The 27,121-nt window shown below is 33.8% G+C and overlaps 1 protein-coding gene across 1 annotated transcript in view; it reads left to right on the top strand.

Annotated features, from left to right (window-relative positions):
• LOC114337661 (N-terminal kinase-like protein) overlaps positions 1–26,376 on the top strand; it is a 126,803-nt gene extending 100,427 nt beyond the window's left edge. The window contains exons 10-12 of the mRNA XM_028288172.1: positions 16,574–16,725; positions 16,781–16,924; positions 25,961–26,376. Of these exons, the coding sequence (XP_028143973.1) occupies positions 16,574–16,725; positions 16,781–16,924; positions 25,961–26,278 (614 nt within the window). The 3' untranslated portion in view covers positions 26,279–26,376. The remainder of the gene's footprint in view (positions 1–16,573; positions 16,726–16,780; positions 16,925–25,960) is intronic.
• The last annotated feature ends 745 nt before the right edge of the window (positions 26,377–27,121 follow it).

Below are 27,121 nucleotides of genomic sequence, written 5' to 3'. Positions count from 1 at the left end.
CATATCCCAGCCGTGATCAATGGGATTGAGGTCAGGTGAGCAAGGTGGCCATTGTAATCCGACGATATCTTCTGTCTCTAAAAGATCAGCCACATGTCTTGTACGATGGGGAGGCGCATTGTCGTCCATAAAAATAAATTCTGGACCAACAGCTCCTCGCCACAAGCGTACAACCTGCCTAAGAATGGTATCAGTATAAATTTGTCCATTCATGTTACCAACAATAGGAATTAAAGGAGTTTTATTATTCAGCATGATGCCGCCCCAAAACATTATGGAGCCACCTTGATATAGGACTCTTTGGAGAGCTTGCTTAAGTCTATCCTGTCGATTTTGTTTCCTCCAAATCCTAATTCGGCGATTATCCGACAAAAGGCTAATTTTGGTTTCATCAGAAAATAACACGTTTCCCCATCTGTTGTCATGTCATTGTAAATGTTCATTGGCCCATTCCAGTCGAGTCCTTTTCTGCTCTAACGTAAGCTTTGGTACAAACAATGGTCTTCTTGTAAATAAATTCGCCGAATATAACGTGTTTCTAATAGACTGATCGCAAATTACAATATTATGAGCTTGCTGGAGCTCTCTTCTAATAGCTGGGGCAGTCATAGAGGGGTTTCTCCGGGCAGTTAACGTTAAAAAGCGTTCTTGGACATTGGTAGTAATTCTGGGTCTTCCGCTTTTTGGACAATCGCTAACAGAATTCGTCTCTCAATATTTTTTCACACTCCGAGACACATCACTCTGATTAATTTTAACCCGAACAGCAACGTCGACTTGTGTGTGGCCTTCCTCAATCAAAGTAACGATTCTAGCTCTGTTGAACTCAGATATCACTTGTCTATTCATATTGTTCACTACAAAGTGAAACGCAAACCAATTTTTACAAATATCCGTTTTCGAAAACTGATGAACGCAATATGAATACTGAGTATCTTTGCGACGATTAAGGGGGTATGTAAACGCCACAGTCAAAATGGTTGGTGATCATAGGAACTAAACGTTTAACAATTCTTTCAGTAGATGGCAGCACGTATATATATTCGAACATTTTAATAACGACGAATTTTAATTCTATTAACGACGGCGTTGTTGCCACGTACTAAATAGAACTTATGATCGTTACCGATCGATCGGTACTGTTCGCCTTCAATCGTACTTGTATTGTATTTACAGTGATGAGGGTGTTTAATTATTACCTGGAAATGGTAAATTCTTACTATTAATAGATAGCATTGTATAACTAGACAAATTTTTATCTTTTTTTAAACAATGCTAATAGATACAAAACGTTTCATTTGGAAATATTTTATCACTTATTGTATTTAGATTACATTTGTAATAATGTGATTTGTAATTTTGTGACAATTATTAATTCTTTACCGGGTCAAAAATTTTTATTTTAATTTTTATTGATAAAGAAATTTGCAATTGTTTGAAATACAAGTATGTAGTAAATATATACATTGAATCACACTTTTTGCTCTAAATTTTAAATAATCGCTTGCATTAACATGAAATTTGGCATACAGATAGGTAACATGTCAAACAAGAAAAGTGATAGTGTGCCGATGTAAGATTTTGCCCTGAGGGTGAGTTTTATTCCATCTCGGGGGTGAAAAAATATACGTTCAAAATAAGTCTGAAAATGGATAAACTGACTAATTCTAAGCAACTTTTGTTCTATAGGATTTTTTCACTAAATTAATATTCGAGTTATTTGCGAGTAAAAAACACGTTTTTAGGCGGCTTTTACAAATAACTCAAAAAATAAGTATTTTACCCGAAAAAAACATTCTTAGCAAAAATATGTAGCTTCTAAAAAAGTATAAAAAAATGGTGTATTAGACCTGGATCCCGCTTACCAAAAAAACTTGATTAATAGCAAGTTGAAAATTTGTTAATAGCTTAACGGTGTCTAGTCGGACAAACTTTGATGTACGGGAGGGAACACTGGAACAGGGGAACTTCGTAACAGGGGGTTACGAAAACGTCCCAGGTATTTTGTCGGACAGAACATCCAATTGATTTCAAAAAATTGGAATAAATCCTTTGTAAAAGGTATAAAATTTATTAAAATCCCTAAAGGGCTACATCAGAACAAAACGTTTTCGATTTTATTACAAAATCATCATCAGTGTAAGACAGTCTGGATGCTAGCTGAGCCACCAAAGAAATATAGGGGTAATAACCCTTCAAATATAAAATGTATGCTTTACAGATGCATATTTACTTAAAATGCCTTGTGATGGGCAAAAGGCAACAGGAATAATGCCCTAAGGTAAGGTATTTAAATTCCCAACATGTGGGATGCAAAAAAGTTGAGTTTACATTTCGATGACTTTATGGCAACTGCTAATTGATTTGTTACCCTTTCATTAAACTCTCATACAAACATCAGACTGCTAAACAACCGACTTGATTACTGTCATTTGACATGTTCTTCGTGTTCCACTCATTAAAATACACAGTTGGTGATAAACACCAGTCTGATTTTTACATGAAAGTTTAATGAAATGCTAACAAATCAATTGGAAGTTCTGTCCGACAAAATACTGACGTTCCAAATTTTTAAGCTGTTCCACAAATAAAATTTCCCCTGTTCCAGTGACTAGACACCGTTAAGCTATTAACAAATTTTCAGCTTGCTATTAATCAACTTTTTTTAGGTACGCGGGATCTAGGTCTATATATTATGAACTCTATAGACCCAGTTGAAACAAAGTTGTAGCTAATAAAAAATAGTTTCATATCCGCCAAATTTCAAAGTGAATATTTCAACGTGAAATACCCAAAAAATGATGCACTTTTTTGGGGAAAACTCATTACAACTTTTTTTAAAGTGTTTAAAAAATATTTATTTTTGTTTTTTTTTTAGTTTGTAGCATCAAAATTAAGCAAATGCTCAAAATATAGTTGGTCCCTTTTTTTTTGTCAAAAACCTCGGGAAAATCACCCCCAATTATCATCTTAAATCAAATCAATCGTAACCACTTCACAAGTTACTTTCTATCTATCTTTGAGCCTTAGGACCAGTATTTTATGTCCTGGTTAGCTAATCGGGGTTTAATCGGGACAGAAAACTACCTCTTAGGGTCTCTTGCGTTGTCCTCCTCCTCCTAAGTGCCTTCTCTATTGAGGTTGGCGATCAATATGGCAAATTTCTCTCTGTTCTGGGCTTGATAAATTAAGTCATTCCCTGTTGTGTGGGTCCAATCTCTGATGTTTCGGAGCCAAGATTTTTTCTTTCTTCCTATACCCTTTTTACCTTCGATTTTGCCTTCTAATATTACCTGAAGCTACTCAAATTTCCTATGGCGCATTATGTGTCCTAGATATGACGTCTTTCTAATTTTGATTGTATTGATCAGATGAGGACGTGTGTTCATTATTTACAGTACTTCTTCATTTGTAGTTTTGGTGGTCCAGCTTATTCTTAGCATTCGGCGGTACATCCACATTTCGAATGAATTCAGTTTGTTGACATCATACTGTTTTAATGTCCAGGTCTCACAGCCATATATTAATAGAGACCACACATAACACTTTAGTGTTCTCAGTCTTATTGTGACTGATAGCTTGGGGTTACAGAGCATTTTAAGCATGTTCATGAAGCCAGATCTTGCTATTTCAATGCGTCTTCTAATTTTTTTGAGTGGTCTAGCTGACTGTTTAGCTCTGTGCCCAGGTATATGAAGCTTTGGGAGCTCTGAAGGGTGATACCATTGATTTGTATGTTGGAATGTCAACACGGGAAGTTTTTTTCCTCGGAAAATTTTACATTTTCATATATATATATATATATATATATATATATATATAGTCTTTTGAGTCCCTTTTACTTTTCAGTGTCGGGACTGGCACATCCTTTCACGTGTGTACAAATGTTGACCATTGTTTCTTATTGTATGCTAATCGGCTTGCTTCTGCTATTGTTTTCCCCTTCCTTTGGATGATTTTAGCGACTACTGTATCCCAATCTTCTCTAGGTCTTCCTCTACTTCTTTTCTTTTGTATCCTGGCTTCCCATATTTTCTTCACCGGTATGTTGTCTTTCATTCTTTTCATGTGTCCCCACCAACTTAGTTGTTTTTCTTCAATATACTCAAGTACAGATTTCGTCTTAAGATCTGTGCGTATATCTGTGCTTCTTATTCTGTCTCTCATTGTCACTCCTCTAACTCTTCGTAAATACTTCATTTCTAGGGCTTGTATCTTGCTTTTTAGTTTTCTAGTTAGTATCCATGATTCACAGCCTTATGTGAGCACTGGTCTATATATGGTGTTGAATACAGTTAGTTTGGTTTTTCTTGTGATTTCCTTTTTGTTTAAGAAGCTATTTTTTATTGCATGAAATAGTTTTGATGTTTTACTTATCCTCTCTTCAACATCTTTGTCCTGCCTTCCATTATTTTCGATTGTAACGCCCAAGTATTGGAAATGGTTTACTTGTTCTATTGCCTCCTCATTAATTTGCATATTTATTACGACTGGCTCTTGCGATATTACCATGGTCTTCGTCTTATGTGTATTTATCTTCATACCCTGTTTACATAATGCGTGATTCCATGCTTGCAGGTTATTTTGCAGGTCTTCTTCTTTTTCTGAGATAACTACTACATCATCTGCGAATGCACATTCCGAAATGGTTACGCTATGGAGATTCCTGTACCCTACATGCAATTTCTTTAGTTGTGGTGTGCACTCTATCATGATTTCGTCCATAAAGATGTTGAAGAGGGTTGGGCTCATGACACCTCCTTGCCTTAGTCCTTCAGTTGTTTCGAATTCTGTTGATTTCATGTTTTTATGTATTATGTAGTTCCTATTTCTCTTATAAAGACTTTTGATGATTTCAACTAGTTTATCGTCAACCCCTCTTCTTATCAAGCTGTCCCACACAGTTTGTCGTTTCACCCTGTCGAATGCCTTTTCCAGGTCTATGAAGGCCATATATGCTTTCTTTTTAGACAGTAACGTTTTTTCAATTATTTGTTTTACCGTGAAAATATGGTCATGCACTCCTCGTCCCTTTCTAAAGCCACTCTGTGCTTCATTTAAAGTAGTTTCTGTAATGTTTCTCAGCTTTTTTTCTAGTACTGTTTCATAGACTTTGAGAGAAGAACATAACAGTGTAATTCCTCGATAGTTGTTACAATCTTTGTGGTCTCCTTTCTTATATATCGGCACTATTACTCCTATCTCCCAGTCCTTCGGTATTGTTTCTTTTTTGCTTGCTTCTTTGAATATTTCAGCTAATTGTTTTACGCCTTTCATTCCCATGTACTTCAGCATTTCCGGTGGTATTACATTTTCATCTCATTTCTAATTCTTGTTCTTCATGTGCCTTGTCCGTTGTGGAAGTTGGCTATCATCATAGCAATTTTAATTTTGTTTACAGCGTGTCTATAACTCGATCGATGTTAGTCCAAACCATTGGCGTAAGTTTTGAAGCCATGAGTGTCTTCTTCTTCCGGGTCCACGTTTACTCTCTATTTTACCCTATATTGTCAGCTGCAGTATACGATATTTATCATGTCTCATAATATATGACCGAGGTGTTCACGTTTTCGTTTTTAATTGTGAAAGATATTTCGTTTTGTTTTCCCATTAGGCGCAATACCTATTCGTTGGTGGTGTGAGTCGTCCAGAATATTTTGAGGATACGTCGGTACACCCACATTTCGAATACATCTAGCCTTTTCGATAATGTTTCCGTTATTGTCCAGCTCTGCTCCATACAACAAGACTGGAAATACATAGCATTTTAGCAGCCATATTTTTAGTGGGACAGATATGTCGCAATGATTGAATATATTTCTCATGTTGTAGCTCTGGTTATACTCTGAATATATTTCGGTTTTTTGATCCCATTTCGAGTTGACGACTGTTCCAAGGTATACATATAATTCTACGTGTTGAATTGGTTTTTTATTTTCAATTGTCTGGCAGGTTTTTGAGTTTTGCTCACTAGTGTCTATTTTTGTTTTATTTATGTTGAAGGTTAAATTCTCTTTTTTCACTCGCTCTTTGTAGGTACCCTGTCCATAAGATGCTGAAGTTCATCAATACTGCTAGCAACCACAACTCTATCGTCTGCATATCGGTTTATCTAATTATTACTCCAGTAAATTTCAGTATTTTTTTTCACTTACGGAAATTTTTGACATAAATTAATCAATGATTATACAATATTGTTTTGTCTACAATTTTTTATTAGGATAATGCCTCAACAAATACTAATGGCCATTGGCATGTGTAATGTGTGTAAAAATGTCGATGTCATCGTCTTTACAAAAAGCTAATTGTATCAGAACAATGCATTATTTGCGTTATTATAAAAATTAAATTTGCCAGAAAGTGAATAAAACTTAAATTGTTTTTAGATACGCCCCACATAACATGCTAGAGCTTAGGTTATCTATGTATTATGTCAAAACTAGTATAATCCCCCAGTAAACACTTTAAGACATTTGAGCCTCGTTTAACTTTCAACCATTTGTATAACGTCACGGTTTCAAGTATAAAATATGTATATTTGTATTGTTAAGACATTGAGACGTTATACAATCATGATTGAAAGTCAAACAAGGCCCAAAATGTGTACTGAGAGGGGGTGGGGCCACTTTTCTAAACAAAACCGCGTGATTCATCGTATTTCCGTGGTTACAAAACTCGTTTTCAATTGTTTGCAGATTTTCTTAAAATCCGGCAACGCGCATCTGTCGCCATTTAATACATCACTGCTGCCATCTACTAAATGACACGTGAACTCATCTTCTCATCTATTAACTGACAGCGGAACTAATTTATCACTAGAAAATTGCCAACTTAATGCTATAATATGAACAAAATCCCCAGATTGCAGCTTTTAACAATAATTTTTACCTTTAGGTACAGTTAATTTAAAAATTATGGCAGTACGGACAATGAAATTTTGTTTAAAATAAAGCTTTTTGCGTAGTTAATCGTTTCTGATAGTTATTTTCTACCGAAGTTCAAAAATTATTATGCAAAACGAATTTTTACAACAAGTTACTAAGTAAGTTATGACATGGACTCCTTTAAGTACAGTTATAAAAAATATACTACTTTCTTTGGAAATTTTAACTAGATACTATTAAAATAGAAAGTCTACAGTTCACGTACATACCCCTAAGTTGAAGATTGGTTTTGAAATAGTGACGATAACTGTACCTAAAAACTATATAAAATTTTAACATTGTGTCATACCACCTTAAGAAACAAAAAACAAGCAATAAAATACATTATTTTAGTAGACAAAAAAAATCAGTGCAAAAAATTTCAAATGAGAAACGTTCAGTGACGTTACAGATAATATGCAAAACATTTTTGAGTGTGTGTATTTCAAGAAAAATCATATAGGTAATTTTTATTAATTTTTGCACAATTATATTCAGGAAAATCCCTTAATTTTTTGGCAGAAATTGTTTAAACAATTTTTTAAACAAATTCAAAATATTACCTTTTGTGCTCCAAAAAATATTGTTTTGGGTTTGTAAGAAAGTTACTTTGTCATTTTTCTGAAAAGTTGATAGTTTTCGAGTTATAGGCGATTTAATATCTGAAAAATGCGAAAATACGCATTTTGGAGGTTTAAAACTCATATATAATTTATATTTAAATTATTATCTTTGAGGTTCTCAAGAGCTTAAATTGAAGTTTAAATATTAATTTTAGTAGCAATCTGATTCTCGAAGCGTGAACATGTACCGTCATTAAAAGCGCTAGAGAACTTCCTTATCGTAAAACTACCTAATTAACTAGTAATTATCTTATCAGCATCAAAAAATTGTTAAAGTGAAAAGTAACAAAAACCAAGTGATTAGTGAAACAAACAAAAGAAATATGTTCCCTTCGGGGAACTTATTAGGATTTGATAATAATGGCCAACCAATTTATCAACAAATGAATACTATACAGGATGTCCCAACAATAAATAACCAGAACCAGTCAAACCAAACAGCAGTAAAACCGCAAGTACCATTTTTGTATTTTAATCAAACACCATCTAACCAGATAACAAATCAAATGTCATGCTCAAACCAAATACCTATTCCAACCCAAATAGCTATACCAAACCAAGTACAATTTCCTAGTCAATCAACTGCACAAAATATTCAAAACCCTATTCAGTCACAATACACAACATTATCCACAAACCCTCAATGCTCACTCTCATCAACACAAAACACCAATAACTACACAGATAGCGATAGCGACATAGAACTTAACGAAACAGAAAACCAAAATAAACATCCTTGGCAAGAAGTTGCCAATAAGAGAAAAAGGATGAAAAGACAAACAACTTCAGAAAAGTCCAACCAAATCCAAACACAAAACAGATTTGATTCCCTCTCAAAAGAAAATCTAGATGAACAAACAGACAATTTATCAAATACACAAAACACAAATATCACCAAAAAAGATCCCTCACCGCCACCAATCTATATTTATGGAGTTACTGACTATAGTGCTATGATAGCAAACCTTTCAACTGCAACTGCGGCAGAAACCTATTACACCAAAACCATTTCAAATAATACAGTAAAAATTAACCCTACAAACTCAGACACCTACAGGACACTCATACAGCACCTTAGAAAAGAAAACATTGTACATCACACTTACCAACCGAAACAAGAGAGGGCCTATAGAGTTGTCATAAGAGGATTACACCATTCAATACCCACAGCAGATATCTCGCATGAATTAAATAATAAGGGTTTTAAAGTTCGCAACATAATTAATGTTAGACATAGAGTTACCAAAGAACCATTGCCCTTATTCTTTGTCGATATAGAGCCAAACGAAAACAACAAAAACATATTTAACCTACAAGTCCTACGAAACTGCATAATAACAGTAGAACCACCTAGAATAAAAAATACAATAGTTCAATGCACAAGGTGTCAAAAATACGGGCATTCAAAAAGTTACTGCCTAAGGCCATTCGCCTGTGTTAAATGCGGAGGATCACATGACACAAAAACCTGCAAAAAAGCACGCGACACACCAGCAACATGTGCCTTATGTAATGGCAATCATCCAGCAAACTATAAAGGATGTGCTATATATAAAGACCTAGTCAATTCGAAAAACAAAAATATAACAAGCAGCATTCCTATACCTAGAGTTGCAAGCCTAAATAATAATAACACTAATGCTCACCACATACACCAATCACATGTAACATATGCTCAAGTTGCAGCAACTAATACTTCTTCACAAGACAACAACAATAATTCAGACCTTTCAAATAAACTTACAGAGTTCCTCAACGAATTTAAAAATATGTTTGCACAATTGATAAACCAAAACAGCATGATACTAAGCATGCTTACAACAGTGATAAATAGAACGTCGTAATGGCTAACTCACTTAGAATAGCAGAGTGGAACGCAAATGGTCTAACAAACCATGTGCAAGAAATTATACTATTTCTAAAATTAAACAAAATAGACATCCTACTTATATCCGAGAGTCACACAACTGAGAGGTCTTTTATAAAAATTCCACACTACTCTGTCTATTACGCAAACCATCCAGATGGAACAGCCCATGCTGCTTCAGTTGTAATAATTCGTACAGCTATAAAACACTACGAACTTGCTCCATATATCACCAACAAAATTCAGAGTACTATCATAAAAGTACATGCGCTCACCTTTCCACTAACAATAGCTTCTATCTACAGCCCACCACGCCACACCATCAATCTGGAGGAATACAGAGAGTTTTTTGAACAACTTGGCTCACATTTCCTAGTGGCAGGGGACTGGAATGCAAAACATACAACCTGGAGAGCAAGACTGATATCTCCAAAAGGCAGAAATCTATTAAAGATCATACAAGATAATAACCTGAAATACCTAACAACTGGTACCCCCACATACTGGCCCACTGATAACAACAAAATTCCTGATCTGTTAGACTTTGCTATAACTAAGGGAATACCTGAAATACACAGCGACATCACCCCCAGTTTTGATCTCCATTCGGACCACAGTCCCATCTTGATTACCTTAAGTACCAATATAATTTGGAAAACTCCTGCACCAAGGCTATGTTCCAGTAACACGAATTGGGTTCAATTCAAAGAAGAAATAAATGATAAAATATCTCTTGACATTCGACTCAAGCACAAAAACGATATTGAAGAAGCTGTAAAATATTTAACGGAACAAATACAACAGGCCGCTTGGAAAGCTACTCCTGTAAAGGAAAAAACCATCGATGAAAGGTATAGTATACCCCTCCATATTAGAACACTAGTAGAAGAGAGAAGAAGAGCCCGTCACAAATGGCAAAGAACAAGAAACGCGATAGATAAAACAAATCTTAACAGACTCACACACAGACTTCATTCCGCTATCCAAACAGCCAAAAACGAATCCTTTGAAAGATATGTCACAAACCTTTCTCTTGACGACAACTCTCTTTGGAAAGCCACAAAGAAATTCAAAAAGCCGGTAGTAATGAAATCACCAATTAGAAAAAATGATGGAGCCTGGGCTCGATCAGATATAGAAAAATCCAACAGATTTGCAGAACATCTATCAACCGTCTTCTCCACCCCAGAGGCCAACGATATTAACGACGAGAAAATTAGAGACTTCCTCAATGCACCCTGTCAGCTATCATTACCACTAAAATACTTCTCACCAAATGAAGTCCGTAACGAAATCAACCTGCTTAACCCTCATAAAGCTCCAGGATTTGACCTCATAACTGGCGAAATCTTAAAAAAACTCCCAAGAAAAGGTGTCGTCTTAATAACCATTATTTTTAATAGCCTCCTGAGACTATGTTATTTTCCAGTGCAATGGAAGTATGCACAAATTATAATGATACCTAAACCTGGTAAACCTCTAACTGAAGCCAGTTCGTACAGACCAATAAGTCTCCTTCCGACTTTATCACGAAAGGTTAATCCTTAACAGAATAGAAACAATAATACCTATAGAAAACCTTATCCCAGATCATCAGTTTGGTTTTCGCTCAAATCACTCAACCATACAACAGTGCCATAGATTAGTCAACAAAATAAAAGAGAGCCTAGAAGGGAAACAAATATGTCTATCAGCATTTCTCGATATACAGCAAGCATTTGATAGATTGTGGCACGAGGGTCTTCTCTTTAAAATAAAAACTCAGCTAACTGACCAAATCTACCTCCTCCTTAAATCATACTTGTCCGACAGATACTTCCAAGTTAAATACGAAGGTACTCTATCCAACTACCACCAAATAAAATCCGGAGTACCTCAAGGCAGTGTACTTGGCCCATTCCTTTACCAAATCTTCACTGCTGATATTCCTATTAGCGAAAATACACTAATGGCAACATTTGCGGATGACACTGGTATACTAGCATCAGACATCAACGAAATATTAGCATTTAACAAATTGCAAAATCATCTCAATGAACTAGAAGACTGGCTTAAATGCTGGAAAATAAACGTCAACACAAACAAGTCTTGTCAAGTAAATTTCACAAATCGAAGAATTAGATGTCCACAACTACACCTAAATAATTCACCTATACCAATAAAAACAGAAGTAAAGTACCTGGGCCTTCATCTAGACGAAAAACTTACTTGGAAATCACATATTGCAGCCAAACGACGACACCTCGACCTAAAAGTTAAAAATATGAGCTGGCTAATCAACAGAAGATCGCAACTTTCATTAGAAAACAAACTGACCATCTATAAAACAATACTCAAACCAGTGTGGGCATACGGAATCGAGCTGTGGGGCTGTAGCAAACCATCCAACACCAAAATACTACAGACATTCCAGTCAAAAACTATTCGTATGTTAGCTAAAGCCCCATGGTATGTGTCAAACCAAACCCTTCATGCAGACCTCAACATCCCCTTCATCAATAATGTGATTGCTGACCACTCCAGAAGGTACATGAATCGCAGCGCAGACCATCCAAACCATCTCATAGATGAATTATTCAACCCCCCACTGGTTGACAGACGTCTGAAAAGACTTTGGCCAGAAGACCTAGCTGCTAGGTAAATTCCAGAGAGTCGTCAATGGACGACACCTGCCACAAGCCAAGAACATACATCATATTTACTTATTACTGTATTGAAGTAGATTGTAAATAAGCAATAAATAAATAAATAAAAAAAAAATATTAATTTTGAATATTCTGAACAGTAATCGGGTCTAACTTCAATTTAGACCGTTGTTTTTTAATGGTTAATTATGCGCATCCATCACATGTTTATGCCGTATACTATTTCAAAAAAAAACTCTTTGTTTTGCTTTGTTCTGAAAAACATTTTTTTGTTTATTTTGTGTGTCATTCTAAACAAAAAAGGTTTCTTGCCATTTTCTGAGAAGTTAATAGTTTTTGAGTTCTAAGCGATTTAAAATCTGAAAACAGCAAAAATACGCATTTTCGAGGCTTAAAAACTCATATGTAAGTTATAATTTTTGAGGTTATCGTGTGCTTAAATTGAATTTTAAACATTCATTTTCAAGATTCTGAAGAGAAATCGGGTCTAACTTTAATTTAGACCGTTGTTTTTTAACTGTTAATTATGCGCGTCCATCCGATTTTTATGCCGTATACCATTTCAGAAATCTCTTATGAACTTCTCAGAAAAATGAAAAGAAATATTTTGTGTTTAGAATGGCCTACAAAATCTAAAAAAAAATGTTTTTCAGGGCAAAATAAGAGATTTTTGAAATAGTATGCGGCATAAAATCGGATGGACGCAATTAACAATTAAAGAACAACGGTCTAAATTGAAGTTAGACCCGATTACTATTCAGAATCTTGAAAATGAATTTTTAAACTTCAATTTAAGCTCTTGACAACTTCAAAAATAATAATTTAAATATCAGTTTTTAAGCCTCTAAAATGCGTATATTCGCATTTTTCAGATCGCCTATAACTTGATTCGCCTATAACTCGAAAACTAACTTTTGATAAAAATGGGTACCTGTCTTGTTTAGAATGAACAAACAATTTAAAAAAATATATTTTGGAGCAAAAAAGGTGATGTTTTAAATTTCTTTAAAAAAATTGTTTAAACAAATTCTGCACAAAAAAATAGTTCGGCGCCCTTCCGATTTGTTTAAGGGGATATTTCTGAACAGAAATCTGCAAAGAAATCGAATTATAAAATTTTTCAGATTGGAACGTCCTCACAATATGGACTATCTACATATTTTCTTTGTAATAACCTAATAAGTTATAAGCTGTTCATTGATAAACGTCCTTTGCAGCAGTGTCAACCCTACCCAGTTTTTTATTTCGTCGCTTTCGTTTTAAGGAATGATATGTAACAGTTCCTAATTTAACAATTTTATAGATCGTCTTATACCCGATTTTTGTTAATTCCTGAATTCTCGAAACAATTGCATTATCAATCATTCCAGTATATTTTTTTAAACAAGTTCACATTAAAGGTACAAATCGTTATTTTTTAATTCGATGAATTATTTAGTAGTAAAATATAATCTAACATTCCAGTTACAACTCCGCCACTGTTGGATGAACAAAATTTGGTTGTAGAGACACAGATGTTCCGCGGTGTTGTTTACATGAAAAACGATGCCAAGTTAACCTTAGGCAGAGTAGGGAAAAATTAACTAATAAACTAATAGTGTTCTTTTGTTATTGAATTGAAACGAAATATATAAGTAATGGATGTGACCATCACAGTTTGGTTTTTATTACTTAATTAAAATTTGATACTTTCGATGTTTAAACTTGTTTTACTAACATTAAAGCAAATTCTTAATATCTTGGCTCTTATCTAAAATCATAAACATGGCAACGTCAATGTAAAAGGAGCTTCTTAATTTTGTCCAGACTACGGTGTTGCCGATACTCCAAAATTTCTTTAAAGTATAATATATACAAAGTTGCTTCAATTTATTAGTGAAGGCCCATTGAAATTTTAAGTACTTTTTTGTTAATTATTTTGTTAATTAACTAATTTATATATTTTTTAAGAATAATTATTTATATGGGAAATAAGCCACAATTAAAATGAAAAAAATAATTTTATTAACGTTTCGACGCCCAAATCGGGTGCCGTTGTCAAAATACAAAATATTACTAAAATAAACAAAAGTGTTGTTGCTAAGCAAAAAAATTCTTCTAATAATTTATTTAATCTCAATCATTTATATTGGCAATTCAGACATATATTATACATTTTAAAGTAGAAGACTTTAAAATGATATTGCCAATATTTATGAGTTGCGTTCCTGGGACGACTTACTGAAAGATAGTTCATTCGATTACATGAAATTAACCCCAACTCAAGAATATCCGTCATAAAAAATTATAGCATGTGATATGTCTTTAAAAAGACAACCAAATGCAACGACAGTAAAATTCTCGAGTTAGAGACTTCATAGTAAATCACAAGGGAAAACCAGGAAAAACCCTGTGATACTATCCCGACATCGTAAGTATTTTTAAAGACATATCACATGCTATAATTTTTTATGACGGATATTCTTGAGTTGGGGTTAATTTCATGTAATCGAATGAACTATCTTTCAGTAAGTCGTCCCAGGAACGCAACTCATAAATATTGGCAATATCATTTTAAAGTCTTCTACTTTAAAATGTATAATATATGTCTGAATTGCCAATATAAATGAGTGAGATTAAATAAATTATTAGAAGAATTTTTTTGCTTAGCAACAACACTTTTGTTTATTTTAGTAATATTTTGTATTTTGACAACGGCACCCGATTTGGGCGTCGAAACGTTAATAAAATTATTTTTTTCATTTTAATTGTGGCTTATTTCCCATATAAATAATTAATCATAAAAATGCCACAAGGAATTAGCTTCAGAACAACATTTTTTAAGAATGTTTTCATATTATCTTTCTAACAGTGTCATTGACTAACAATTGAATACTAAAGAAGGGGAAAACATTTTCAGAATATACAAACTTTGGAATTTTAGGAAATATATCTGACGACCTTGATTCGAAAGCCGGTCTCTTTGATATCAATATGACTGCTGATTATGTTGGAAAATTATTAGTGGATAAACTATACGCCTTTGGTATTGACTTCCCCTAGATAATTTTTCGAATTTTAAAGTGCTTTTTTAGCTTCGTTTCCTGGAGTATTACTAGCAGCGAAATTATACCATTAGTATTGCCTTTCACTGAATTTATCAAAGCACTTAAGGGGAAAGGCGCAAAATGTCGCCTGTCAAAATTTTCAATGTGCTTTAAATGTATTCATTTTTGTCGAATAGGGCTTTTCATTCACAGTCATTTGTTTCGAGCTTCTGTCATGTGTCACATAATATTAATATATCTACGTCATACGTTATTGGTAATAACATTGATAGAAACCAAAGACGTATGGCGTAGATATATTAATATTATGTGACACATGACAGAAGCTCGAAACAAATGACAATCGATGAAAAGCCCTATCCTGAGAAAACTAATATACTACATTCGCTCCATAGAGGTATATATTAACATAGAGGGAGCCTATTTTCCGCGCTTCCTGACGACAAGATCTCATGGACTGGTTTGCTGCATCTCTTTCTAACACATTGTATCGAAAATCTATGATGACATTCAGTGTGAATATAGGCACGGAAGAGGAGGACAACTGTAGCAGCTTTACTATGCGTAAGAGTGAAACAGCACTAATCCAAATAAAAAAGATGGTGTCGTCACTTCGCTCTGAATGACACTCTCTCTATGCTAATATATAACTCTATGATTCGCTCTCGCGAGATTTTTTTTGAGACATTCGGAATAGGAAACGTACAACACAAAAATTCCTACCTCACACTATTAACTGCTAAAATCAACATCAACTTAATCTTTCATTAAAAAAGAAGAATTATTAGAAATAGTGGGAGTGTCTACTAATCTCATAACATTTTGTGAAGTTTATTTCTACAAAATATTTTTATTTTGTACAATAAATAATTTTCTCATTTGCTATCAATACATTATAATGGTTTAAATAAATAAATATTGATTGGCGTAAGGTTTATGTTATTTTTATGTCTGTTTACTATTAATAATATTGGATATGAGCAGGTGCGTTGGTTTTGTAGTAATTTCCAGTCACTTCTGACAACTGAATTTTTCAAAAAAGAAATTACTAACGTCAGTGTCAAAAAAAATCTCGCGGGAGCGAATGTAGTATAAGTATGTATTTATGAAAAATTTAAACGCAGAATAAAAGATTAAGCTATTACCGAGGGTCGAAAGTCCCTTAGAATAAATAAAAAGTTTCTTTTGAATGAAATATTTGCAATTAAAAATCACACTACATTTTGTCTTTTATTTTCACCATGTAACTTATTAAAATAAACATTATAGAAGTTTTCAGGGACTTTCGGCCCTCAGTAATAATGTAATCTTTCATTTTGCGTTTAAATTTTTCAATAATTCTTATTAGTTTTCTCAAGATTAAAAAAAATTAATACATTTAAAACACATTTAAAATTTTGACAAGCAACATTTTGCGCCTTTCCCCTTAATTAAAAATACATGTATACATTTAGAATCTGATTTTTAGAACAACCTTCAAGTAGCAGCATATCAACGACTACTTCTAGTGTTACATCAATGACATCTTTAGAACATGAAGATGCTAGCAGAGGAAATGATTCTGTATCTGATTATGATTACAATCATTGGGACGACAATGATAATTGGGGAGACATTGAGGTTTGTATTTTATAACATCTCTTGTATGTCAGTTAATATATATACTAATAATCAGACTGGAGGACAAATGGCCAGCAGCAGTGGAAGCGGGTGTGCAGGAAGTAGTGATCCCATCAGCCCTCCTTCTGGTTCCGGTCCACCTACAAAAGTTACAGATGGTTGGGAAAACGAAGAGTGGGGCAGTTTAGATGAAGAACCAGTAAGTAGCAACTACTCATTATTAAATTAAAAACCAGTAAGGTAGTTAAAATCATTTTCATTAATTTTGCCTCAACAATACTCAGGTGGTGTATAATTTTATATTTGTACAAAATCAAAAAATACTCATAGTTTTAATATAAAAAGCTCGGTTTTATACACACACACCGGCAAAATTAAAAGAACACCTTAATAATGGGACACGTTTGATGTCTCGGATTTCCTAAACCAGCTGTCCGATTTGAGCGATTTTTTTTACTATGTTATAGCCTTATTATTTAATAATATCGATGTAATAATATTGTTGCTAGACTCTAGACAGGTAAATATCATTTTATACCGGGTGTAACAATCATACTGTGTTTTTTCCTTAAAGTTTGGAACACCCTGTGGAATATTCTAGCATATACAAGGTGTCCCAAAAGTAGCGGAACGGTCGAATATTTCGCGAACTAAACATCGGATCGAAAAACTGAGGAGTACGTGTTCAATCATTTTCAAAAATCTATCCAATGACACTAAACACCAACCCCCCCCCTACACTCCCTGGAGATGGGGTGGGGGGTAACTTTAAAATCTCAAATGGAAACACCTAGTTTTTCTTGCAGATTTGGATTCGTTACGTAAAAGTAAGCAACTTTTATTCAAGACATTTTTTCGAACTGTGGATAGATGGCGCTATAATTGGGAAAAATGATTTATCCTGATACCACAGGTAAATTGTAGAAATGGTCTAATATCTCGAGAAATACACTTCCAAATGAGAAACCAAAAAAAATGTTTCTAATACTATTCGAAAACCTATCGAATAACACCAAACATAACCCTCCAGCTCACCCCCTGGATGTGGGATGGGGGGTAAATTTAATATCTTAAATAGAAACCCCCACTTTTCATAGCAGATTCGGATTCGTCATGAAAAATTAAGCAACATTTATTCAAAACATTTTTTAGAATTGTTGATAGATGGCGCTTTAATTGGAAAAATACGATTTATTAGCGCCATCTATCAGCAATTTTAAAAAATGTTTTGAATAAATGTTGCTTAATTTTTCATGATGAATTCGAATCTGCAATAAAAAATGGGGGTTGCTATTTAAGATTTTAAAGTTACCCCCCACCCCACCTCCGGGGGTGGGCGGAGGGTCATGTTTGGTGTTAATCGATAGGTTTTCGAAAAATATTAAAAACCTGTTTTTTAGTTTCTCATTTGGAAGTGTATTTCTCGAGATATTAGACCGTTTCTATAATTTACCTGTGGTATCAGGATAAATCGTTTTTCCCAATTATAGCGCCATCTATTCACAGTTCAAAAAAATGTCTTGAATAAAAGTTACTTACTTTTACGTAACGAATCCAAATCTGCAAGAAAACTGGGGGTTTCCATTTGAGATTTTAAAGTTACCCCCCACCCCACCTCTAGGGGGTGTAGTGGGGATTGGCGTTTGGTGTCATTGGATAGATTTTTGAAAATAATTATTGAATACATATTTTTCAGTTTTTCGATCCGATGTTTATTTCGCGAAATATTCGACCGTTCCGCTACTTTTGGGACACCCTATATAAAATATTGAGATTAAAACTCAATTGTAGACTTAGGCTTTCTTAACATTTTCTTTTTTGATTCATTTGCTTACGTTGGATAATAAAAAAGTTAGGTTCTTTAACAACTAGACATGTTCTTCATCAATACAGGGTGTTTCTAAATAAGTGCGACAAACTTTAAGGGGTAATTCTGCATGAAAAATTAATGGTGGTTTGCTTTATAAACATATGTCCGCAAATGCTTCGTTTCCGAGAGACGGGATGTTGCATTTTTTCTTACAAACTGACGATTTATTTATTGCTCTAAAACTGGTTGAGATATGCAAATGAAATTTGGTAGGTTATAAGTTTAAGTTATTGGGCATTTTTTGACATACAATTAAGAATTTAATATTCACCATTGGCGTGCATATGAGATATATCTAAAATGTTTATACCCGTATGCACACCAATGGTGAATATAAATTCTTAGTTGTATGCCACAAAATGCGCAGTAACTACCTCTTAAAATTACCAAACTTCATTTGGATATCACAACCGGTTTTAGAGCAATAAATAAATCGGCAGCTTTGTAAGTAAAAATTCAACATCCCGTATCTCGGAAACGAAGCATTTGCGCACATATGTTTATAAAGCAAACCACCATTAATTTTTCATGCAGAATTGGACCTTAAAGTTTGTCGCACTTATTTAGAAACACCCTGTATTGATGAAAAACGTGGCTAGTTGTTAAGGTACATACCTAACCTTTTTATTATCCAACGATAACAAATGAATCCAAAAAGATAATGTTAAGAAAGCCTAAGGCTACAATTGAGTTTTCATCTCAATATTTTATATATGCTAGAATATTCCACATTGTGTTCCAAACTTTAAGGAAAAAACACACTATCATTGTTACACCCGATATAAATAGTATATTACTTTATGAGGCGGAGAAGCATGACTTTTCTTGACGCGCCCGATATTACGCGCCGAACGAAGTGAGGCGCGTAATAGAGGGCAAGTCAAGAAAAGTCGCTTCTTTGCCGAATAAAGTATACTATTTTTTCTTCAAACGTAGCAATTTTCAACCATAAATAGTACAATTCATGCTCAAAAAATTTTAAACCCTCATGATTCGCCAACATCGGGAATGATTGCTGAAGGTTGTGCTCGACCATCAGTATCATCAACAATTACCAATGCGTATCAAGAGTCGGGAACATTTTTGCACGGTTTCAATTTTGAAAATGCCTCATTAACTAATTGTACTTTTAATATTACTATAAATAAAAATGATGTTTAATTGTTGTTAATGACATTTGTATTGTTGCTTTGTGACATGTTTCATATTGTTGCCATGACAACATTTTTCCCTCCGCCGTAAAGAAATGGGAAAAAAAACTGCTGCCGGCGGAGACATCAAACTTTGACAGGATCAAGTTAGATAAGTAATGTAATCATTATTTGACGTTTGAAGAAAAACTATATTTACCTGTCTAACAACAATATTATTACACCGATATTCTTACATAATAAGGCTATAACATACTAAAAAAAATCACTTAAATCGGACTACTGGTTTAGGAAATCCCAAGACATAAAACATGTCCCACTTTTAAGGCGTTCCTTTAATTTTGCCGGTGTGTGTAATTTATACCTCATTATGCGTGAAGGAAACAAACCCTTAAATTAATTAATCAATTGAAGGGTTTGTTTCCCTTACGCTACAATATTTTCGACAATTATGTCTTTAAAAAACTCATACAGAAGTAAAAACTTCAAGTTGTATATTGGTATAAAATCGTTTATTAAAAAAACTTCATAAAATGTCATCCAAATGGATTGTAAAACGTTTTCGTTCTAAATCAGAACATCTTCAGTGCCTAGAATGAAGTATTTCCAAGTTAGATTAAAGCAAAAAGTTAAAATTGTGACTGTTAATAAGAAAAACATGTAGAGAATACTTAGATTCTGCTGAGTAATTAGAACTAGCACACTATTTTAAAGTGGTAGCCTCATAATGTATGGTTTACATAGTATAGTTTAAGAAAATGTGGTGACTACAAGTCGATGTTGGTAGATTAAATTAAATATATGCTCAAAGGGCAACATGTTTCCCTGCTCGAAAAATACTAGGGTTCTTGCCAGTTCAATGGGCACAGACCAACTGAGAAAGTAGGAAATGGACATTCATTACAGGATAAAATTATTATTATTATTAAATGCAATTTAAATTATTTAAATATTAGAATCTATTATAAAGTCTAAAATAGCAACTCTCTATTCCAGAAAAATTTTTGAAATGTTGGATTTAAGGTGGGTATATTTCAGGGTTAAATGTGTGACGTCATCGATTGTAAAATGATAAGCCTAAGTTGATAAGTTGGTTGCCTAACATGATGGTAAAAGTTCAATTAATGTGAGGAAAGCAGTATATGCAAAAAGCAACTATGTTGTATGTTTAAATTTAGCAGCATACTATTGTACTGATTAATTATGTCTGTTAAAGGGGAGATGAATTGTGGAAAAATAAAAGTAACTAAAAGGTGAATACAGATCGCGGAGTAAATGTTAATGTTAAAGATATAATTTTAAATAAAATATAATATAATGAATAAAAGTATGTAATGAATTTAATAACAGAAAAGGGAGATAAAATATGTGATAGCCAAATCTAATTGAACTTTATGTTGTTTTGGATGGACTGAAAGAAATCGAGGAAATATACCATGATAGGTTACCAGACGAAGTGGTTAGTGTGTGAATTAACAATAGAATGACAGCTGGCTAATAGAGGTCAAAAATTGTGGGTTAATGTCAATATGTAGCGGAGAATCTAAATTGACTGAGTATTTGAAATAGCGAACTATGAGTTTGTATTCCATAGGGGGTAATGGAGTAAACAAACTGAACCAAGTGAAATATATTTAAGTGCACAAGTTTATAAACGTAGGGGACAGAGATGACCAAATGAATTAAAGCAAATGTAAAAAACAAAAGACTAATATGAAATTAAATTAAGATAACCGAGGAATGGGGGTTGCCTGCTATGAATGTGGAAAGAAATGAAAAAGAATGGTATATATGCATTATAAACTTAATTATTATGATCTGAGAGAACTGTGAATGAATGTGTAATAATGGATTTTCGTGTGCAGTACCCTATTGTTAAATATAGTCTAAAAGAATCTAAAAGAGGAGAAGGTAACATGAATGTTAATCAGAAAAGGAGAGTGAGATTTGTGGCAGACCAATGTAATGAACTGTATGTTGTTTTTAAATGGAATGAATGAAGTTGAATAGTTATTACATAACAGGCAACAGAACAAAATGATTAGTGTGTTAAGGTACATTCTAATAAGAGACAAATAATCCAGATCAAGATTTGAGGGTTATTATCAATAAGAAACAAAGAATCTAAATAAATTATGATAGAATTGTTGACCTGAGAACTAGAGGACCTGAAACGACAGACACACGAGGCAAGACAAAGTAACTACAGGATTAGAAACAAGTATGAAAGAGGATTGGAAATAAAAGAATCGAAACTGTGTTAGGGATGGGATAGTGGAGAGGAATGAGTGAAGGAAAAGAGATGATGCAAGTTGAGATATGTGTTAATGGGTGATTAGTAAGGAAATAGAAGATTGTTAGAAACTAGTGGGGTGGTGGAAAAGGGGGAAAAAGGCAATGAATAGAAGCAAAGGAAAAGGAATATGGGGAAATAATAAGATAACACTAAAGTTGGGTTAAGGAAATAGTTGTCGATGGATAGGAGGAAAAGGTCGATTTAAAGTAGTTTGACGATTAACGCAATTAGGGCTAGTCCCCATGTCTCTAGAAATCTCAAGGTCCTCGTACAAATTCAGCCGTAGAGTGTTCTTGTCTTGGATGTGTGGATTAATTTATTTAATTATTGTGGATTAAGTTAAATTAATCCACAACATCCAAGACAAGAACACTCTACGGATGGATTTGTACGAGGACCTTGAGATTTCTAGAGACATGAGGACTAGCCCTAATTGCGGTAATCGTCAAACTACTTTAAATCGACCTTTTACTCCTATCCATCGACAACTATTCCCTTAACACAACTTTAATTTTATCTTATTATTTCCCCATATTCCTTTTCCTTTACTTCTATGCATTACCTTTTTCTCTCTTTCCCTCTTTTCCACCCCCACTAGTTTCTAACACTCTTCTATTTCCTTACTAATCACCCATTACCACATATCTCAACTTGCATCATCTCTTTTCCTTCACTCATTCCTCTTCTACTATCCCATCCCTAACACAGTTTCGATTCGCTTATTTTAAATCCTTTTGCATACTTGTTTCTAATCCTGTAGTTACTTTGTCTTGCCTCGTGTCTCTGTCGTTTCAGGTCCTCCAGTTCTCAGGTCAACAATTCTATCATAATTTATTTAGATTCTTTGTTTCTTATTGCTAATAACCCTCAAATCTTGATCTGGATTATTTGTCTCTTATTAGAATGTACCTTAACACACTAATCATTTTGTCCTGTTGTCTGTTATGTCATAACTATTCAACTTCATTCATACTCAGTCAGTTTAGATTCTCCGCTACATATTGACATTAACCCACAATTTTTGATCTTTATTAGCCAGCTGTCATTCTATTGTTAATTCACACACTAACCACTTCGTCTAGCCTATCATGGTATATTTCCTCGATTTCTTTCAGTCCATCCAAAACAACATAAAGTTCAATTAGATTTGGCTATCACACATTTTATCTCCCTTTTTTATTATTAAATTCATTACATACTTTTATTCATTATATTATATTTTATTTAAAATTATATCTTTAACATTAACATTTACTCCGCGATCTGTATTCACCTTTTAGTTACTTTTATTTTTCCACAATTCATCTCCCATTTAACAGACATAATTAATCAGTACAATAGTATGCTGCTAAATATAAACATACAACATAGTTGCTTTTTGCATATACTGCTTTCCTCACATTAATTGAACTTTTACCATCATGTTAGGCAACCAATGAAACTTATAGATACTATTAACAATAAATAAGTAAAGTAATCTGTGAAGCTGTAACGATTAATTTTATTTGTATTCTAATTAGGTGGTGATTTTCGCGATTCTTTTTACCAAAAAAATAAAGGGACCAACAATATTTTTGGGTTAGATTGTTCTTAGATTGGGCTATTAGTTTTAATAAACAAGCCTAAAGTAGTAACAAAAAGTGTGAAAATTAGTAAATTTATTATTTAAAGTTTCAATGAAGTCAGTAAGTTTTTTCTTGTTTGATGGAAATGGAACGTGCTACAAGAAATTTGAACCGTGATGAGTGGGTTCAAGCAGTGAATTTACACAGCGAAGGACTTAGCTGCTCTTCACGTATCCGTCTATCAATTACTCTTTCCCACATGGTGTGGTTAAGCAGTCTTATAGCCCTGTAGTTTGTACATTGTTGTATATCTCCCTTGTTTTTGTAAATAGGTACCAGTATACTGTTTCTCCATTCGTCTGGCATTTGTCCAACTTCCATAATTCTATTAAATAGACCTGCTAGCCACCTTGTTCCTGTCTCTCCCAATGCTATCCATACTTCCCCAGGAATATCATCTGGTCCTACCGCTTTTCCTTTATTTTTTGAAGCGCTTGAGCCACTTCCTCGTTTGTTATTTTGGTGACCATTGCTGCTACTGTCTCCGTTGACTCTACAGGCTGTCTGTCAAATTCTTCATTTAATAAGCTGTCAAAGTACTTTCTCCATCACTTTTTGGCATCCCTTTCGTGAACTAGTATTTTATTATTTTCATCTCGGATACATCAAATCTGATTAAAATCTTTTCCTTTCTTTGCTCTCTGTTTGGCTATTTTATATATCTTGGTTTCGCCTTCCCTGCTATCAAGTTGATCGTATAGGTTTGAATACGCTTCTGCTTTGGCTTTTGCTACTGCTACTTTCGCTTCTTTTTTCTCCACCATATAGTTTTGAAGATCTGTGTCGGATCTGGTTTCTTGCCACTTTTTATATAATTTTCTCTTCTCTTTTATTTTTTCTTGTACTTCGTTTGACCACCACCAAGTCTCTTTATCCTCAAACTTTTTTCCTGATGTTTTCCCAAGTATTTCAATAGCAGTCGCTCTAATACTACTGGCCATTTTTCTCCAAATTGTAGTAGGGCTTCCTTTCATGTCTTAACATATTTTTTCTACTATTCTTCTCCTGAATAGGCCTTCTTTCTCATCTTTTAGCAGCCACCACTTGATTTTTTGTGGTCCTCTCCGATATTTTTGTTTAGTTTCGCTTTTTACTTCGATGCCCAGAACAAGCAGCCTATGTTGTTGACTTACTGTCTCACCAACTATTACCTTGCAGTCCTTGCATTCACGTATGTCTTCTTTCCTTATCATGAAGTAGTCTATTTGGGATTCATGTTGTCCACTTTTGTAGGTATAAGTTGAGTTTCTCTCTTTTTAAAGAATGTGTTAACAATCGCCATATCCAATGCTGTTGCTAATTCAAGCATGTGATCTCCAGCTTCATTTCTAGTTCCAAAGCCTAATCCCCCATGTATTGCTTCGTATCCTGCCTTGGCTTGGCCCACATGTGCATTGAAATCACCTATTATAACTTTCTCCTCTGACGTAATATCACTCAGGACGTCTCCTAATTGATCATAGAAAGCTCTCCTTTCATTCTCACCCAGACCTGTTTGAGGAGCATACACACACACAACATTCAATACCTCTTTATCAATTACAAATTATCGAACACAAGTGAATGAATAAAAAAAACAAAATGTTAAGAAAGTCAAGGCTACGATTGAGCTTTAATTTCAATATTTTATATATTTTAGAATAGGTGACCCAAACACCTTTTGACTGTTAACAATTTGACATCTATTTAGGCTTGCTTATTAAACTAAGCAGAAAATGAGGATTTATTGATGAAAAACATGGCTAGTTGTTAACGTACTCAACTTTTTTATTATCCAAAATAAGCAAATGAATCAAAAAAGAAACTGTTAGAAAGCCTAAGGCTACAATTGAGTTTTAATTTCAATATTTTATATATGCTACAATATTCCACAGGGTGTTCCGAATTTAAGGAAAAACACAGTATGCTTGTTAAACCCGGCATAAAAGACAATTACCTGTCTAGCAAAAATATTATTACACCTATATTCTTAAATAATAAGGCTATAACATACTAAAAAAGTCATTCAAATCGGACAACACGTTTAGGACATTCAAGACATCTAACATGTTCGATTTTTAAGGTGTTCCGTTAATTTTGCCGCTTAGTGTAGTTTTGGAGGTCAGTTATATCTAACAAATAGAATACAAAACATGTCTTGTTTTACAAATAGGAAATTATAACACGTTGTTGGAATTAACCCACTTTATATTCCTACTGAAAGCAAACATAATAATTTAAAAATCTATTATAAATTATTAATTAGTTTAAGGGTTTTTTCCTTACGCTACACTCAGACATTTTTTATTTATAGGAACAAGAAGTAGAACTCACTTCACCGTCGGAGGCATGGAGTCCTGGTGATACAGCTCCTATCTTACCTGATTACAAATCCAATAATTCTTGGTCACAAGGGCAAACAAATAACAGACACACGTCACCTTCCCATAACTGGGACGACCACGAATTTGAACCATTAGAAGAGAACCCAGGATCGAATAATCCCAAATTAGAAGAAGCCAGGAAAAAGCGAGAAGAACGAAAATTGATGAGGCAGAAAGAGTTGGAAGCAAGAAGAGCAAGTAGACCTGGCACCGGTGGACCTATGAAATTAGGTTCTAAGAAGATTTAACTGATGCAATATATAAATTAGAAAAATTAATTATATTACAGGTCTTTATATTGAAAAGTATCGCACATTTCAGTTGAATATTATATTTTTGAATATGATTATTTTTTTTTATTTATTGCACAAAAATTATTCATTCTGATAGATAAGACACGGTTCTAAAACTTTTTCCTTAAGGCATGTTTTATACCGATATATTTTTTAGATGGCCTTTTTTATTTTTACTTTGACGTTTAGATTTCCAATCTAGGTATTTCTAGAAGTACAAAGTATTCCATCGTTTCTTTTACAATTTTCGTACAGAGGAGATGAGCTTTACTCCATAGAAACGAATATATAGTCTACTGCCCTAAAGAAGACATAAGTATCGCTTTCATAACTTTCTCCCGATATCTAACAGTTAGGTCAATTCGGTCATCAAAATATCCCCATATGTCAAAAAAGAAAATAATCGTTTCGTTTTGATTCGAACGAAACGAAAAGATGGTTAAACGTTGGCTTAACGACTTAGCCGACTAGACACCGTTAAGCTATTAACAAATTTTCAGCTTGCTATTAATCAACTTTTTTTTGTACGCGGGATCCAGGTCTAATAGTCTGGCCACTAATTTTACCAATCGTTTGCCAGAAACCATTTATTCCTGTAGACATAGAAGTTCTGATTTATTAGAGTCACGAAACTCTATTATGAAACATGTTCGGCATGAGTTGTAGTTCATTTTCGTCTTCCTACATGTGTTTAAGCCGCAGTTTGAGCTGTTACAATCGATTCTATGCTCTACTTACGATATAGTGATATATTCATCTGTCAAGCAACTTAGACTTCTCAGCACAAACCTACCTGTA

Source organism: Diabrotica virgifera, chromosome 5 (genome assembly GCF_917563875.1).
Source record: "Diabrotica virgifera virgifera chromosome 5, PGI_DIABVI_V3a".
In the NCBI taxonomy this organism is placed as follows: Eukaryota; Metazoa; Arthropoda; class Insecta; order Coleoptera; family Chrysomelidae; genus Diabrotica; species Diabrotica virgifera.
The sequence above is the reverse complement of the archived record's forward strand: the minus strand, read 5'-3'. Positions and strand labels throughout refer to the sequence as shown.